Raw genomic sequence first — 19,788 nt, forward strand, 5'->3', positions numbered from 1 at the left:
ATTCTCACTTTTTTCGCCATTTGCCATTTACATTGAAGAGATAAAAATACCTTGCTTAAAATAAAATTTCATCGAAAAAGTTATTAAAAGGAATAAAAGTATCTTTATTCTTTAATATAATAATCTAAAATGTTAAATGAAAAAAGTAATATAATCTAGGATTAAATTTAAAATTGTCACAAGAAATAAGAAACTTTCGCTTGAATTAACTCTTTATATATTATATGTTCACATGAAACAAGAGGTACATTTTATTTTTCTTATGCAAATCCTTATGATCAGTAGAATTTCTTGTGAGTACTGAGTATATATTATTCTTAGAAAACAATCGCAACGCACCAGTGGTCTAGTGGTAGAATAGTACCCTGCCACGGTACAGACCCGGGTTCGATTCCCGGCTGGTGCAGCAGTTTTAATATCATTTTCATGTGCAAGAAGGGAAGGAAGCCGGCGAAATACGAACAGCTCCCAGAAGAAGAGATCACAATGAGTGAGTTTGAGACGACGGACTTTGATAAACACTACTACAACTGGGTTTTTTCCTAGTCAAATTAAAACTTGTAACTTAAATAACTTTGATCATATGGGAAGTAAATTCACTCTTATCTTATAATAATACGGAGTAACTAAGAGTATATTTTTTGGCAAAAGGGTCAAATAGGTCCATGTACTATCATTGATTGATTGTTCATCTAGCACCATGCACTAAAATATGGTCCATCTAGGTCATTATACTCCTAATTATTTTTCATCTAACATTTTTAGCCTATTTCTAACAAGTAACCCATCTAATTTGATGACATGGAAAAATAAAATTAGAAAATATGATGACATGTTATTTATATGGATGTTTTGGATGATTTCTACCATATTTCATTAATAAAAAAAATAATTTCTTGCAATGAAATAGGGTAGAAATCAAAATTGTTATATAAGTTTTAACTACATGAGTGTATGTATAGCGGGGTATTCACTATCGTTCGGCAATGAGATTTCATGGAAATCGATATATGAAAATTAAATTATTTTTATAATAACTTAAGATATATTGTATTGGGTAAATTTTATTTTATTTTAAAAATAAATTAATATTTTTGGATTTTTGGATAATTGAATAACTTAAGATATTGTATTTTTGGATGATTTCTTGGAAAGAAATAGGGCAGAGATCAAAGTTGCTATATAAAGTTTCAACTACAGTGTACTGTATATGTATAGCGGAATGTACTGTATATGTATAGCGGGCTATTCAGTGTCGTTCGACAATGAGATTCCATGAAAATTGATATATAAAAATTAAATTATTTTTTAAAAAATAATAAAATTTACCCAATATAATATCTTAAGTTATTATATTTAATTTTAATATATCGATTTTCATGTAATTTCATTGCCGAACAACTTTGAATATCCCACTATACATACACAGTCGTGCAGTACACTGTAATTAAAACATTATATAACAACTTTGATTTCTACCCTATTTCATTGCAAGAAATAATTTTCTTCATTAATGAAATAGGGTAAAATCATCCAAAACATTCATATAAATAACATGTCATCATTTTTTATTATTTTATTTTTCCATGTCAACAAATTAGATGAGTTACTTGTTAGAAATGGGCTAAAAATGCTAGATGAAAAATAATTAGGAGTATAATGACTTAGATGGACCATATTTTAGTTCATTGTGCTGGATGAACAATCAGTGTTAGTACATGGGTCTATTTGACCCTTTTGCCATATTTTTTTAAAAAAAATTAAAATATCATGTAATCTATCCAAATCTCTAATTATAAATTTCTAACTCAAAAATATAATTAATGTAATAGTTATTAATATTTTTTACTCTCTAAAAAAATTGTTATAAACTAATCTCGTTATTTTCATTCGTAGATCAGTGAACCAATTTGCCCATATTTTGATTGAGGCGACTAACACTGAGTATGGTACTCTTATTTGGAAGGCTTTTCCTCCTGAGTACATTATGCACCTACCCTCTTAATATTATTCGATCTAGTTCATTTGGCGTTAAAGAAAAAGCATGGTATTATAAAATCATATTCAAAGAATTGACCAAATGGACCGTAGCAACTAGGGCGGCAGGGCCAGCCTTGAGTATGTTTGTCCAGGATCATTTAACAGGGCCTCCAATTTTTGGGGGCCTCGTAATACATTATATGTATATAGACTAATGGAATCCTACATATAAAATGAGATGAAGAGGGTATCAAATATGTCGCATAATTTTGTTGACCAAGAATTTAGTACGCTCAATCCCTGCCAAACGCGGAATGCAATAGTACGTCACTATCATAAATACGAATTCTATAGTGCAGTGCCACGTACGATCCCATCTCTGATCATCATGGGAGTTTGTGTAGAAAATAATATAGTGGGAAAACAAGAATTTTCAAGACTTTTAGGGTATCATTTCACTAATAAAAAACCTTATCAGTTGAAGGCCAGGTTGAAACACGAAAAGACATTTGAGAAGTGAGTCAAAGGATGATGATCAAGCACGCATACAGAAAACTAGCTAGGGGATTTTTTAACCATCAAACCACATTCAAATTAAAGTCTTATTATAGTAGTAGAATTCCTAAATTTTTAAAACTGGTTTCTCCAAGTTTCATTTTTCTAACATATAGCTAGTGTACATTTTTTGTCTGTATCGAGATTTTCTTACAATAGGCTTTGATTGAATTGGTTGGGCTAAATGGTAAAAATTTGGGCTATTAGATAATGCTCTGGATGCATGGAAATCCAAACTTGCATGGGATAAAGATAATGTAAGGAGGATAGGAGTAGCATTCTTGTCCTCAGAGCATCCCCATCTGGGGTTATTAATGGGGTTTATGTCAGAAGAAAGGCCACATGGATGAGAGAAGGAGGTGGTTATTAATGGGGTTCATGTCAGAAGAAAGGCCACATGGATGAGAGAAGGAGGTGGAGAGAGAAAGTAAAACTCTCTCTGCAAAAGAAGAGTTATTGCCAGAAAATGGGACCCACAGCAGGTGAAGAGTAGGTTCCCAGACTCGCGTGAAAGGCACTAAATGCTCCCAGCGGGCGCGTCAGGCGCGCCTGACAAAGTCCACTTTATATTATTTTTTTTTCTAATTTATTTTATTTTTTTTTTCTTTTCTCCCATTTTCTCTTTCCTAATCACACTTACAAAAACTCCTCAGTAACCGTGAAAAAACTACACTACTAAGGATGCTCTAAGAGGAATGATGGCCATAGTCCAAATGTACAAATAATTAGGTTCACATGTACTTTCTCCAATAAATAGGAATATTTTTTTTTTATTATCTTGTGCCCATGACCTATATATCAATATATACTATTTTTCTCTCATAGGACATAGCTATGATATTTTCTTTCTATTCTTAGCATTATTTGTCGTGAGAATCTTATATCTGGAGCTAGTTTGCAAATTAACCATATAAATAAAAATATCAAACCCTGACGTCATCTGTGGAGACTTTAACAAAAAGTTCACAATCTTTTTTTTCTTCACGGAAATAACATCCAAGAATGGTTCATAGTTGATTCAAGGAAGTCTAGAAGAAAAGGTAGCTAGAAAAAAAAAAAGTCCTAATGGAGGTTAAAAGAAAACATCTCTAGAGAGTCCTTCGCTCAAGCAATTCAATGATATGATTTACGGCAGTATGTAGTTGGGCCCAATATCCAAAAGCAATGACATTAGAGAGAACTTTCAGGATTCCCACTTTAGGAGGGTCGGGAATTCCTTAGAAACATAAGGGAAGATAGTGAACAATTCGTAGTTGCACCTTGCTATAATCATAGGATTATAAGCCCAAGTCACTTAATTAGTTCATCAATAATGAACCCCTCTAACACTTAGGTACGTGGTGGAAGGGATTGGCCATATACTTGGACTGGTCAAAGGAGAAAAAGTAAAAAAAAAGTCATGGTTGCCATAAAGTCGTTCGGATAACAAGAAGGTGGAGAAGTTTGGGGTGGGCAAGGTGAAGTGTTTTGTTTGTATAGGAGTGATGGAGGTGTTAAAACGAGGAATAAGTTCCCGAGTGTCGTGTTCACAAGGATTGGAACTTGGAGAGTTTTAGTCGGTCTACCGTTAACTACCGTGACAACTTGGATTTGAGAAAATCATAAAGCATGTGGTTGACAATGGCAATCCTAAGAAATTAAACTCAATCTAAAACAAAGGGGATGGGATTAGGACTTACCGGATCTTGCACTCTTGGGCTACGATAGGAATTGAAATGCCGTTTGGTCTAGCTAAGGGGACTAAACGCACTATACCGAGTTGCGTCACACTCGACCTCCCAATCCTCATTCAGTTGGGGAATTTCATCGAACATTTGGTCTACGGATCCCCTCTGGACCCCATCCTTCCGAATAGAGGCCGGGAGATGTGAGCATTGAGCTCTCACACACACTTGCGATATCTCGCCAAGTGTGTGATCTAAGATTCTTAAGAAGATTGGAGCCCTCGATTCCACAAGATCACTACAATCACACTCACAACATAGCTAGAACAAAGGTAAATCAAATCCTAAGTCAACAATCTCAATTCATGAGTGCAAATTAAAGATCCTCAATCCTAATCCTATCCTAAAGACTAGCCACTAACAAGCATGATCGATCATCAACATTATCAATTCAAGATTCAATCCAGAAGCAAGATTGCAAAGTAAGAAGGTAAGAGAATGGGATTTGACAAGATCTAAATTGCAATTCAAAGGAAAGAAATGAATTCACCAAATAGAAATTGAAAGAAATTATAAGAAGATTAAGAAAGCTTGTTACCAAATTGAGTAATGTAATTCACAATTCACACTTTGATCTTCCTCCAAACCTTGATCTATCCACCTTCTCTCTCTAGATTTTCAACCCTAGCTCCCTAATCTAAAATGTGGAATGTAAAAACTGAATTGGACTCCGATCCCCTCCAAACTGGAAATGGCCCTTTTTAAATATTTCCCTCGCTGGCATAAGTTACCCGTCCACGCCATGTCCACGCGTGGAGGCTTGGCGTGGAGAGCTACTAGAAAGGTTCCACGCCAGCTCCACGCGTGGGGCTCACGTGGACAGAGTAATTCCCTTTCCTTTTTGCTCCTTTGCTTGCTCGGGATGGTTTCGAGTGTGCCACGACCGGTTCTTTTTCCCGTTGATCGTATGCATCATCTCTCGACTTTTTCATGGCCCCGAACCTATTGAGTTACTTCAAAAAAATTCTACGAATAGCAATCTTGCAATTGTTAGCACATCAAAGCGTAATCACCATATATTGGTTCACTCAAAGGCATTTAATTGATGTCAACACCCTTAATTGTCCAAAAAAGTAGGTCCTCTTGGCACCTATCAAAGTTTCCACACTTTAGGTTGCTCGTCCTCGAGTAATTTCACACTCGAGCCCTTCTCAATTAGATGCCAAAAGTATCTACGCTACACAATCATTTGATTGGTCAAGTATGCTTTAAGGTGCAACCTACCGGATGGGGTGAGATCCTCCACACTATCTACAAGGGATGATAAATATGTGCCATACACTCTTAAGAATATTCAAACAAAGCAAAACCCCAAAGTCACATTTTGGATTAATCAAGATTCGCTTTTTCACAATAACAAGCATGCAATCCAAAATTTGATTCACCTCTCATTGTTTGGAGGCCTTCGAGCCGAGCCCCCTAGTGGGAACGATGTGCACACCTTAATCAATCTTCCATCCTTAACGCCAAAGCCCATGCATAAAAGTAAGTGGAGGCAGGAGCATGGACCGCTCATCGCCAATGGCTTGGGCGGTCACTCTTTCTTCTCACTTGCTAGAGTAACGTCATCGGGCACTCAACTTCACATGGATCTCCATGCGTTTTCGAAGGTCGGTGCAATGGGTACCCGAACCCTAGTGAAGCGGCTCACCTCCTCTCTTGTTTTCTCATCTCCTATGATCATTTTGTTGGGAATATTTGTAATTAGGTTTTGATGATACCAAAAATGTGTTAGAACTTATTTGTAATTATTAGTCTCCAAAAGAAGAAAATGAAGAAACATCAAGTTCAGTAAACTGCTACAGTAAGGTTCAGTAAACTGCTACAGTAACTTCGAGAGATGCTACAGTAACTTCGAGAGATGCTACAGTACCATTTGCATGAGGCACTTTTGAACGAAGTTTTAAGGCCGAAGAAGAAGACAATAATCCATGAGAGGAGGATGGAAAAGGAGTTTGGATGTCATAGAATAAGGATATGATCCACGAGAGGTGGATTGGAAAGCCAAAGTACTCGTGAGAGGAAGATCAAAATGGTTGCAAGACATCAAGTTCGCGCTGCTACAGTACTTCGAGAGATGCTACAGTACTTCGAGAGGTGCTACAATACCATCCGCAGGAGACGTTTTTGAACGGAGTTTTGAGGCCAAAGAAGAACATAAAAATCCACGAGAGGTGGATGGGAAAGGAGTTTGGATGTCATAGAAGAAGGATATAACTCACGAGAGGTGGATTGGAAAGCCAAAAGACTCGTGAGAGGTGGATCAAAATGGCTGCGAGACATCAAATTTTCGAGAGATGCTACAGTACTATTGCTACAGTGAATTCGAGAGATCAAGAGTTCGAGAGATCGATCGAGAGGTTCGAAAGATTACAAGAGATGAAAACTCGATGCTACAGTGAAATTGCTACAGTACTCGAGAGGTAAATAGTACTATTGCTATAGTGACATGAATAGTACTATTGCTACAGTAATCACGAAAAATACTCAGATGAAATTGGTTCAATGAGTATTATTCTAGCAAGAAGACTTTTGGAAGAAGAAGTTGCGAGAGGTATGAAGAAATCCTTCAAGCTAGTTCAAGATTCAACTAAGGAATTAATTATACACTTGGAAGATGTCACATGGGAAAAGGTAATATGGGTGACAATATTTTATTTGAAAGAGTTCAAATAAAATTCAAAGTGATCAGGAGAAAGCTAAAGATGGAGAATGGGCATGAATATTTTATTCAAGAAAGATGGGCTCAAGATAGTGGAAAGAATATTAAATCAAGCATGAAGACAAAGTTTCTTATCAACATGCAAGATACCATACGGAAATTATGGGAGTGGAATATTTTATGGAAGACTTCAAGTGGGATTTCAGATCAAGCTAGCACATGGGATACAAATTAAGGTGGAGCTTCAACGGGTAAAGTATGGAGACTTGAACAAGGAAATATTTTATCAACTCCACTAAGCACGTGAAGGAGACAAAAATTAATGTGGGTTGTTTGGTAGATTTGGACTGCTGCCAAACGGTCAAATTAGCAACGGGAATATTTCTTCCCAAATATAAAACCCCAAGGCTTAGAAGAAAAGACGAGTGAATACCATATAAAACCCCAAGGCTTAGAAGAAAAGACGAGTGAATACCAAGGGGGAAAACAAGACAGTGAATGCACATAAAGAAAAGAGAGGAAAAGCTCAGCTTCGAGACATAAAATTCCAGTGTGCATATTCTAAGCTTAAAAGATAAAAGAATCACTTTGATTCTTTTACTAGTCCAGCACAAACACAACAACACCAACTTTCGAAGGGAAGTTTTGAGTAGGCAGTGAAGGATAGGTGGACGGTGCGGCCATTCGCTATCTCAAGGATTGTCAGGCAGTGAAGGATAGGAATACGGTGCGGCTATCTTCTATCTCAAGGATTGTCAGGCAGTGAAGGATAGGAAGACGGTGCGACCATTCGCTATCTCAAGGATTGTCAGGCAGTGAAGGATAGGAAGACGGTGCGGCTGTTTTCTATCTCAAGGATTGCCAAGAAGGGAAGAAGCGGGTTGCTTCTGTCTAGACTTTGTATTGGTGATAATACATAGTGGATTTGCTCCTTGGAGTGAAAGGAGAACAGTGGACGTAGGCTGCGTTGGCCGAACCACTCAAATTCCTCTCTTGCACTTTACTTTACTGTTATTATTATTATTGTGCAACTAACCCCATAACTCTTATTCACACGAGCACACAATTTACAAAACGCTACAATCATATTTTACGCAAGCTTGAGACTTCCGCTGCAAGGAAATTTATTTCCTTAATTCTTTTCAGCTCACTTTGAGTTAGAATCGAAAATTTGATAAAGTCTATTCAACCCCCCTTCTAGACTTTATAGCTTGCTCATCCGGGACCAACACATTTCATGTGGACAACCAATTTCATGTAGAGCTCTACGCTTGTTTGAAGACGGTGCAATGGCTGCCCACATCCTAGTAAGACGGGTTTCCACAATTTTTTTTTTTTACCTCTTGGCAGAGCGTGACCGTGTCGTCGGTGGCTGATTTTGACCTAACTTGCCTAAGATTCACCAGAGTTTGGCCGGAAATCTAATTGACCTGCAATTACAGGTCACCAACATGTCAGTGGGTTTAATTGCTCCAAAATAAAATGTTTGTAGATTTAATTGCACCTTTCAAAAGTTCAAGGGCCTAATTGACTTCTTAGCAAAGGCTTGAGGGTGTATTTGATCATTTTTCCTATAATTTATTATGTCATTTAAGAGCATTCTTAACACCACAGTAAATTATTATAACTGTCAAATTGTTTTAAATAATTAAAGTTTTTGGAAAAAAATCTATATCTATACTATTAATAAAAACAAAATCCTTCATTTTAACTTTCCGCCCAAAACAATCCTATATAATTAAGTTTTGCGTAATATTGATAAATATGGTAATACAATTCCTATTCGTACTATAATTGTACATTAAAATATGTTAATACAATTTCTAATACAATATATTCTTTCATACTTTCCTATTCATAATACAATTTTAGATTAAAATTACTAATCGTAATATAACTGTACATATACATCCCTGCAGCATAATCTATACTATTAATAAAAACAAAATCCCCCATTTTAACTTCCCGACCAAAACATAATCTTTAATTTCACTCCTATTGATATGAGATTGCCCTTCAAGTTTCAGCATAAACAAATCTTATCAATGCTCGCATATGCCATGACTATCAACAAAAACAGTGCCAAACATTAACTCATGTTGGGTTAACCAGTGTTTAATCACAGTCAGTTGTACCTAAATTTTTCCCGAGTCACCATCCTGATGGCCTGAAGGTGTTAGCGCTAGACAAGGATGAACAATATTCTGTTAGTACTACAAATGTCGTCTACAAAGAGGTTTTCAATTATGTGAAATTCGAACTGGTGATATTATTATATGATTTTTTTTTCAAAGAGCAAATTTGCCTGAGTTATACAAATCCTAAACACTGATATATAAAATACTCAAAGTTTCAGCACCAGATACTTACATATATACATTAGCTATTAATTCAACAATTATTTGATCAAATTTATGCAAGGATAATATCACAAAGCATAATCGATCTAAACTATTTTTTTCAATTGTATTATATAATATTTGATGTTACAATTTTTATAATTATATATACCGATCCAAATATTCTTAAAATATTATAAAAAATCCATTTTGTGCATCACATGAGTGCAAACACTAATTATAATGAATAATATGATAATATCAATAAAATCATGAAATTAAATGTTAACAAATAAATAATTAATATTTAAATATAATAATGTCATAATAATCATAGAAAAGTAATTAAAATTTTCACTTTTTAGTGCAAAAATTTGCGTACTCATCACTGCCAACCGCGGCAATTGTCATTATCATAAATATATATCAATTAATGCCACGATCTATCTCTAATCACTACACATATATAATGGGACTGAAGAAAATAACAGAGTGGGAAGACCAGAAACTTGAAACTTGAAAAAGGAAATGGTGGGATAATGTCCCACTAAGAAATGGTGGGATTATTATTATTATTATTGTAATAAGTAGTATTTTCGCCCGTGCGATGCACAGAGTGAGTTTGTTATAATATATTAAGAATAATTGGACTAATATATAATAATATAAATTATAACATCAAATATTATATAGTGCAATTGAAGATATGTTTTGGATCGATTATGTTTTCTGATGTTATCCTTGTTTGAATTCCAGCAAATAATTGCTTAATTAATAGCTAATGTGTAGATGTACGTATGCGGTGCTGGAACTGTAGAGATTTTATATATCATTGTTTAGGATTTTTAAAAATTGGCAAATATGCTCGTTATCTAGTAACTCAGTTATTGGAATAAATTATTATTCTAACTCATATGTATGGAAGATATATTTTTGTGTAGATATATAGCAATTTTTCCATCTTGGAAAAAAAATAATATCACCGGTTGTATTTACACATTATTGAAAATATCTTTATAGACAATATTGGTAATAGCAACACAATCTTGTTCATCATCGTCTAGAACTAATTAATACTTTCAGGCTATCAGGATGGGTGACTCGAGAGAAAGCCATGTACAATTGGCCGTGATTAGAAACTGTTTTTTTTTCAGCAATAACCCAAAGTGAGTTAGTGTTTGGCCCTGGCTTTAGTTGATAGTCATGGCATATGCAAGCATCAATGGGAATTATTTATGCTGGAACTTGAAGGACAATCTCGTATCAGAAAGAGTGAGAGACATTCGAGGGATAAGAACTTTGATTCCTTCATGTGTCCCATTAACTATTCTTGCTTCAACAATGTGACCTATCAATCTTGTGATGATGAGTCGCCTACCGTTATAAAGACTAAGAGAATGGTCTATCTTCTGCTACAGGTGCACCAACCTTTAATTAATGTCAATGAATGATTAAGAAAATCATACAATCTCAAAGTATTTAAGAATTTAGGAGTGTGTACTTCTAATAGATTTTCACCGTCTAATCTACCTTACACAAAGAGTTTCATCAAAATATCCGTTTCTTATGATATTATGATTTATAACATATACGAATCGACAAATAAACTATAGTATGAGTCTTCCTTGCATGCAACAAATATCACAAAAATTCAGTGTTCTAAAATAAGTGTATAAATACAATATGTAGATAATTTGCATTGCAATATTATATATCATTAATTTAATTACTTGTCTGTTAGTTATTGCAAGATATTGAGGTACACTTATATTTTGATATTTAGTAAGTATAACTATATTAGAGAAAAATTCACCTGGGAGTAATGGATAATCAGTTGAGTGATTGTTGATTGATCGTAGAGCGTTGATATTCTATGGACAAATAACTGTTGGAAAAATAGCATAAAATGACATTTTAGTGGCTATATTGTGGTACGAATATATGTGGGGTTCACTTTCAATTTGGGTTGGGTCAAAGTGGATTCGGGTTCTTCGTAGTTAGACGAAAAGAGTGATATATTATACGCTCAAAACGGATAATGAGTGAATGAGAAATTGATTCTCAAAGTTGACCCATTTGAGTAAGAAAAATGGAGATAAAAAGCTTTCAAGTAGCTTTTGTCCCACATTGGTTTGGTAAGTGAGTTTGTACTACTACTTATACAAGAGTATTTCTAAGGCTTATTGAATTGTATAGCATAGAGGTTCCCTCTCGCACATTGAATGTATAATATTACGGGCGAGGAATGAGGATATTGTTTTTATTAATAGTATAGATACTCTTAATCAGCTCATGCCTCAATTAAAGTTAAGCTGATACTTTGAACTTTTATCGGGACGGAATACCCCAAAATTATTCTCCACTGGATCACCACCTTTCAGGTTTTCGTCGTACAGGGCGAAAAGGTAAGTCTCAATTGACCTTCCGGGCTTCAATGGAGTCCCAGCGTTTCCATTAACATGTCCGATGAGATTCCTATAGTACGTGGCAGCATTCTCCATTGTCGCCGCATAGTGGCCGGCGGACGGCCAGCCGGTTTCCGAAACAACAATGGGCACGTTCCGACCGCCGGCCTTGTGAAGGGCGGCATACATGGAGTCGATGAGCGCGTCAAAGAGGTTGCTGTAGCCGACGGAATTAGGGTTTGGGTCGGTGAACAAAGCGTAGGAAAGCGGGATCTGAGAGGGGTTGCCTATGTAACTGAAGTAAGGGTAAATGCTGGCTAGCAAGGGGTTGCCGGTCTGGGCGAGGAATTGGACGAGTGGGATCATTAACCCCTTGGCGTTGTCCTGGAAAACGCCTTGATTGGGCGGGTAGGTGTTGGTCAAGACGGCGGAGTAGGTGGAGGTGGTGGCCTTGATCTTGCCCTGCAACCCAACCGCCGCTAGCGCGTTGTGCACGTTTCGCAAGGCGGGCATGACGAAGTTGACGAACCGAGCCGTGTCGGGGTTTCCGGCGTACACCTCGTTCCCGACGGCGATGTATTTGAAGTTGACGTCCGGATAATAGCGTACTATGTTGTTTTGAACCCAAGCTATGGCTCGGCCCGGGTCGGTTAGCTCTTGGAGCCTAGGGTTGGAAACGTCGACGATGACGGCGATGTTGCTTCCCTTGAGAGCGTTGAAGACTGTGGTGTCGGCGGCGTAGACTCGCAGGCCTTGGATGCCATTGCTCTTCATGAGGTTTATGGTATCAGTTTCGGATGGTAAATTGTTACCGTTTTTACCATAGGAAACTCCAATGGACTCTACCCCTGCAAAGGATGACAAATGAATCAATGATAAGGATATATTACCATGCGTGATTAAATGGATAAAAAAATTTATTTTTGAACTACAATAAATTTTAAACAATAATGAAATAAGCCATTAAACTTTACTCAAAAAGTTAATTACACCATTAAACTTTCAAAAGTTGCAATTAAATGTATAAACATATTATTTTGGACCATTGAAGCCCAGAAATCGATTTTGTGACCTGTAATTGCAGGTCACTAGGGTTCCAACGACCCTCCAACTAACTCCGATTAGTCTCAAATCAAATCCTGACTGGTCGCATTTAGAGAAGGAAGATCAAGGTTTGCCTTCTACAAACGCGACCGGCGACCATTTGACGGTTGCCAGTCGTTAGTGTTTGTTGTCAAATGTGGATCGGCTTAATGTGCGGCCAATGCGGATTGGCTTAATGTGCGGCCAATGCGGATTGCGTCATTAGGTATGGATAAATGCACCACACCTAATGTTGCATTTCCGAACATCTTGTGGTGCATTTATTCGTAACTAATGTTGAGTGACCACACAGTTGCACGGGAACCCTTGTCCACACATGAACCTGACCACACCTTGGTGCATTTCTGAATACGTGATGGCGCGGGCATTTATACTGCGTACATAATGGTGTAAAGTTGCACGACAGCATGAGAAGCAATAGCCGCACCAAATCTTGCTCTTACCGACTTACTTTGATATCTCTATATTAAATTAAGTTAGAAAACAAATTAAACAAGACTTGATATGTTAAATATTTTTATCATGTGATGTTAAGCTGTTTTAGTTTTAGAATTATAAATTAATTAGAAACACGAAAATAAAAATCATTTCCACCATGTGGCACGTAAATTCCATGAAGATGAACGCATGTAAGGGCATGCATCTAAACAAAATTATAATACAATTGGTCCATTTGATCCATCGATCCCTACCACGTGGACACAAATGTTACGTTATCCCAGATTGTTTCACATCACCGATGAATCAATTTTGTAATCGCTGTTAAACTTGACAACGGTCAAACTACATTATGTAATAATAAAGATTCTAATTGATTTATCCTCAAGAACTAAGAACTATAAATACTTTTTTTTCATAGGTAACGCTGACCAACTGCGCTAGAAAGGCCGAGAGTTCAAAACCTCTTTCTTGTAAGAAAAAAATAATACGGTTAACATTTTGTCCGATCCCTTAATTGGGCCAGTCCGTTCCCGTGCAAATGTGAATTTGTCTAAATATGATACGAGTTTAAATGCGATTTCAAAAAAAAGGACCTACCTAGCTGCTACACTTCGTGGTCTGACAAAAAAATACTTATTTTTTTCTCTCTCTTAAATGTAAGATGCATGTGAGAGTGAGAGAAACCTGTTATGTGTAGCAACCCAACAAGTAGGAGAATGAGTGCAGCCATGGAGGATTTGCAAGGCAGTGGATGTTGCAGAGCCATGAGGGAATTGAAAGGAAAACAAAAAAATAATCTCAAAAAGGACAAGTAAAGATGTTGTTGATATGATGAACCAATGTACATTTGTTGCTCATTTTATAGGCAAACTCGAAGCCTAACAACGCCAAAAATCCAAAATCAACTCTTACGGATCAAGTGGTCTGTGGAAAATCAGGACCAACCTAATAAAAATATGACAGAGAAAAAAATATTAAACAAATGGGAATGTTGACATATATAGGAACATGCGTGATGAGTAGTGTGTCACTATCTGACGCATACCAATAATTTTCTTTAACTTTCTTGTGCTGTAAAAGGATTGCAAATTTTACACGTGAAAATATACTCATAAAAAATGTAATAAACCAACGGGATAAGGGTCAAATAGGTCCTTCAGCTATAAGTCAAAGTGTAATTAACCTCTTAAATAAAAAAGCTTCAATTAGGCACTTTAATTTCCCATTTTATGCAATTAAGTTAATTAACAGGTTACCTCTAAATAATAGATAAATTTTCTTTCTTAGATTAAAAAAGATCGAAAAACCTTCCGGCGACTTCCCTATCCAACCGGACGGAGAAGCCCGCCTAGTTCCTCTGTTAAGTTGGACGGAGTAGCCAGCCCAACTCAACTAAGAAGCCGGTCTGGCCTCTTGTCCAATTGGACGGAGAAGCCGGCCATGGATTCTTTGTCTAACTGGACGGAGAAGCCGACCATTGCTTCTTTTACGTTGAAGGGCCTATTTGACGCTTATCCTGTTGGTTTATTACATTTTTTATGATTATATTTACACTTGAAAAAAAAAAGTATTTTTTCTAGTAAAATTACTCTATATTTACTTATATATCGTGATCAATAAGATAATTTAAAGATAAAAATACTTTATTTTAATTTGTTACTCATAAATTGACGACCTTATCACAAATTAGTAAACAATTCATATATAGTGTATAAGTATTTGGAGGCATGTGCGTTAGTTGAAACACATCATGCGTTTTACCTTTTCTACCCGTCTTCAAGGCGGGAATGTTGAGGATCCCTTAAGTTTGAGGCAGGGCTGGATTTTAGGGCGTGCAAGATGTGCAACAGCACAAGGTCCCAAAATTTTGGGGGCCCCTTGTCCAGCCCTGACCTAATAGTTAGTATATGTATTTGTGATTATATTGGTTCAAAATTATGTTTTCATGACTGATCTAAATTCTACTACGTATTATTCAAAAAAAAAAATTCTATTTCATAATATTCACGCGAATTACTTTTCTTCAATCGCAGTTTATTTATACTTTGATAGGGTCTCACTTATTTACCAGCACAGGGCCACGCAAGTAAAAAAACCGGCCCTGGTTTGAGGTTTAAATTTAGTAAAGAGTTCATGTAATAATGAGATAATAGTCAAAATAGTCCATCGACTATGTCATAAATCTAAATTTGGTAAACGCATATCAATTTATCAAATATGGTTCAATGAATGAATTGAGTAAATTTTGTAAAACAGAGAGACCACTATGAATAAATTGATAATCGATTACCAAATTGAAAACTATACCTACTCAAATGATCATTTTGAATATTAACTCTGTAATAATTAAATAAAAATTCAATCGATTTTTGTATAATTAACCTCCTCTTCTTATTGAAAAAAATATCACAAATAATATAAAAATAATAATTTGATTGACACATTTTATAATGGAAAATCAGCTCTTTTTTTTTTGTCTATGTTATATAATTTTATTATGTCAGTTAAGAGCATTTTTAACACCGCATAAAATATTATAATTGTCAAATTACTAAATTGTTTTAAAAATTAAAGTTTTTAAATAAAAATTATAATAAATAATCAAATACGATAATATCAGTAAAATTATGAAATTAAATTTTATCAAATAAAAAAGTAATAATTAATAATTAAATATAGTAATGTCATAATAATGGTAGAAAAATAATTAAAATTTTCACTTTTTTGGGCAAAAATTTGCGTATGCATCACTGCCAACCGCGGCAATTGTCATTATTAATTATATATCTATTAATGCCACGATTATCTCTAATCACTGCACATATATATAATAGGACTTTGAAGAAAATAACATAGTGGGAAGACCAGAAACTTGAAACTTGATAAAGGAAATGGGGGGATAATATCCCACTAAGAAGTGGATCAAAGGATGATGGCCGTCGAGCAAGTGGTACAAGAAAATATCTAACTTTGGGAGAAGAAAAGAAAATATCTAATTGGGTTGTGTAATGAGTTTTGAGTAACGTTAATCGAGTTTGTGTGTCCAATTTCAGATTTTAAAAGATATGGTTAAATTAAATGTTGCAGTCGTTACGTCATATTTCATTCATGTTATTAAACAGTACAAGAATAAACAATTCGTTTTAGCAACATTTCATCAAGAGTCAAAATTTACTTTATTAATATAACTTAATAACTTTATTTGAAATATTAAATGTTAAACTTTTAATATATGTGTGCCTTGTAAATGTAGACATTATTGGTTACTTATGGTGATTTGCACACGCTTAAGAAGTGTATATGTACGAGATGACTTGGCTTATAATTGCACCATTGAAGTTAAAGCTTCTCTGAATATGTAAGTAAATACATTATTATTAATATAAGTATTTTGACTTTTACTATACTAGATATTTCCCCCGTGCGATGCACGAACTAAAGTTATATAATTAAATATATGAAACATTGTTATAAATATTTAGAACAAAAGAAAGAGAATAATGAAATAATGTTATCTTTTTCTTTGAAAGAAATGTAATAATGTTTTCTATTACGATCAATTGTTAAAAGTTTACTATTGACATTTACATATATGTTAAATATTTTATATTTTTCAGTACATATATATACATATTAACAATGACTTTTATATTTTTCAGTACATATATATACATATTAACAATGACAAAAATTTTACTGGGTTCTGTATTTTATATTATATATAAAGTCTAGTGTTTTTTTTTCTTTGTATTTTATATTATATATAAAGTCTAGTGTTTTTTTTTCTTCAAACCTAATGTCTAGTGTTCAAATTCGTAAAATGCTTTCAGTGATTTTTGTACTTACAAACATGCAAAAACATTTGACTTCAATTTCAAATTTTTGTCTTACGTTTTACTCACGTAATATTATCTTTTAAAGATTTCATATAATTTTAGATTTTTAGTAATTTTATAAATTTATACGATATTTGTTATCTTGTATTGTAATGTAATATATATATATATATATATATATATATATATATTACAAAATATAACAACAAATCATTATAATATTTTTGTCCCGTGTTAACTATTAAAGTTTTGTTTGTAAAGTTATAATGAATCAATAATTATCTAAACTATTTGAAGTTTTATTATAAATTTTGATCATACTATATTATAAATTACTAAATACTTCTTGATTAACATTATTTATAGTAAAATTATAACACATCTAAATCAGTACATAAAAAAAGTTATATATATTTATATATATAATCCTCACAACCCCTTACCTGCCACATAAAAAAAGTTATATATATTTATATATATAATCCTCACAACCCCTTACTTGCCACAACACATTGTCTGCCATTTCCCAATATCTGCCCATAACTTGCAAGCTTGATCTTGTGCCCAGTATTAAAAAAAAAAAAAAAAAAAAANTAAACTATTTGAAGTTTTATTATAAATTTTGATCATACTATATTATAAATTACTAAATACTTCTTGATTAACATTATTTATAGTAAAATTATAACACATCTAAATCAGTACATAAAAAAAGTTATATATATTTATATATATAATCCTCACAACCCCTTACCTGCCACATAAAAAAAGTTATATATATTTATATATATAATCCTCACAACCCCTTACTTGCCACAACACATTGTCTGCCATTTCCCAATATCTGCCCATAACTTGCAAGCTTGATCTTGTGCCCAGTATTAAAAAAAAAAAAAAAAAATAAGCATTTTTTTTTTGAGAAAATGTAGACATTTCTTCATTCTTTCCCTTCTTTACCCCGCTTGGCCCAAAAAGCCAAAATGGTGGAAGATATGTTTAATATACATTTTTGCAAAAAAAAAAAAAATTGTTTAATATGCATATGTATAAATACATGCATATAGAGATAAGAGATGAGAGATTAAAAAAACAAAGCTTGATGTATATATAAAGAGTTAATTCCCAAAATGGTCCTCCGACTATGATCTTTTATTAATTTAGTGCCTTGACTTTTAATTGCACCCAAATTGGTTCTCAAACTATTCAATTTTAAGTCAATTTGATCTCTGTTAGCTTTGGCGTGAACATGGCAGTTAAATAGAAGGGCAAAAAAGACAATTTATATTGTTGACCTTTGACCAATGGTTTCTTCCCCAAATTAGCAAAACGAGAGAGAGGATCTGTTTGTTCACTAGTCTGGTATCAAATCTGAGGGACGGGGTTTCGCAGCCTCGCTGAAGGGGGGGCTGTGGAGTTTGAGGTGTCGTCCGGTGACCGAGGCCCCGTTCGTGGTGGCGGAGGCGGCGGTGGCCGTAGCACCTGTGTTCGGCGGCGGCGACGATTGGGTGCACAACAGAGAAGGAACCTTTGAAGTTCTATGACCTTCTCATTCTTTTCCAATCTTCATGATTCTCTTTTCTTTTACTAATGCGCAGATAATGGATAAAAGCAACTTTAAAATAGCAATTGATGAGGAGATTGAGGTTGCACAGTCCGAGCAGTATCTTCTAAATCTTCCCATCACAGTTGATAGAATCTAAGGTTTCTAATTGCATATCTTTGTTCTAATAACAATTTCCGCAGTTTTACACTTTTACTGTATTTAGTATGTGATGTCTATGCAATTTGAGTTACAATTTTTGGTGAGTGCCGCTTGACAAACAAATTTTGAAGTACTTTGCGGAGCATCCTGCGGAAAATCTATCTATATTCGCGAAGGGGACGCAGAAGCTTTACACTTGCTCAACCTACTGTATTGGGGATGTAGAAGCTTTAAACTGGAGACCCAACACTTGAATTACCTATTTTACCCCTCATTTTAACATTCATTTGACGCCAGATCTAACGGATGACCTTTTTGGCTTAAAATTGAATAGTCTAGAGACCACTTTAGTTGCAATTAAAAGTCAAGGAACTAAATTAAGAAAAGGCTATAGTTGGAGGGCCATTTTGGGAATTAACTCTATATATAAAATAAAAAATATATCAATATGGATGTCATTTAAAAGATCTTAATTAATTCTTTTTAATGATATATTTTTTATAAATTTGTTTTATTTGTACAAAAAGATAAAGTGAAAAATAAATTCAAGTGAAAAAAATGAAATGAACCAAAATCGAAATTGTTAGGAAATGATAGGATATATACACAACTTCTAAGATACTCCTTAAAATAGAAATTGTTAGGCCCTACTCAATAGTAATGGGATTTTAAGGGGATTTTGCAAGTATGATTAGGAGAGAGAAAATGAGGGTGGAAGAAAAAAGAAAAAGGAAAAAAAGAAAAACAAAACAAAAACAAAAAAAAAATTAAAAAATATATATATATTGCACGCGCCCGCCTAGGCGCATACGTGAGGCGCGGAAGCATTAAATGGTGGGGCCCACCATAACCCTGCAAAATCTTCAAATTACAGGAGAAAAATTTCACATTAAAGTACTACTTCCCATTTGTTTGAGTGAGTTTGTTTCCTTAATTTTTGTGCCAAAATTGGCTAATGGGAACACCCTTAGGATAAGATATGATACATACACAACTTCCAAGATATTCCTTTGCCAAATTCATTTTGGGAGGAAAAATTT

The 19,788-nt window shown here is 34.5% G+C and overlaps 1 protein-coding gene and 1 non-coding gene across 2 annotated transcripts; one reads left to right on the top strand and one right to left on the bottom strand.

The window, feature by feature from the left end:
- The first annotated feature begins 335 nt into the window (after nucleotides 1–335).
- On the top strand, nucleotides 336–406 carry TRNAG-GCC. The gene has a single exon. It is a non-coding gene; the product is annotated as a tRNA-Gly (tRNA).
- Nucleotides 407–11,417: 11,011 nt separating this feature from the next.
- Nucleotides 11,418–14,025, bottom strand: LOC116017113 (glucan endo-1,3-beta-glucosidase, acidic-like). The gene is made up of 2 exons (XM_031257642.1): nucleotides 13,895–14,025; nucleotides 11,418–12,513 (listed from the first exon to the last, which is right to left on the bottom strand). Exons 1-2 carry the CDS (start codon nucleotides 13,974–13,976, stop codon nucleotides 11,558–11,560), a joined length of 1,038 nt encoding a protein of 345 aa, XP_031113502.1. The 5' UTR covers nucleotides 13,977–14,025; the 3' UTR covers nucleotides 11,418–11,557.
- Between the last annotated feature and the right edge of the window lie 5,763 nt (nucleotides 14,026–19,788).

Source organism: Ipomoea triloba, chromosome 4, assembly GCF_003576645.1.
Source record: "Ipomoea triloba cultivar NCNSP0323 chromosome 4, ASM357664v1".
NCBI classification, from domain to species: Eukaryota; Viridiplantae; Streptophyta; class Magnoliopsida; order Solanales; family Convolvulaceae; genus Ipomoea; species Ipomoea triloba.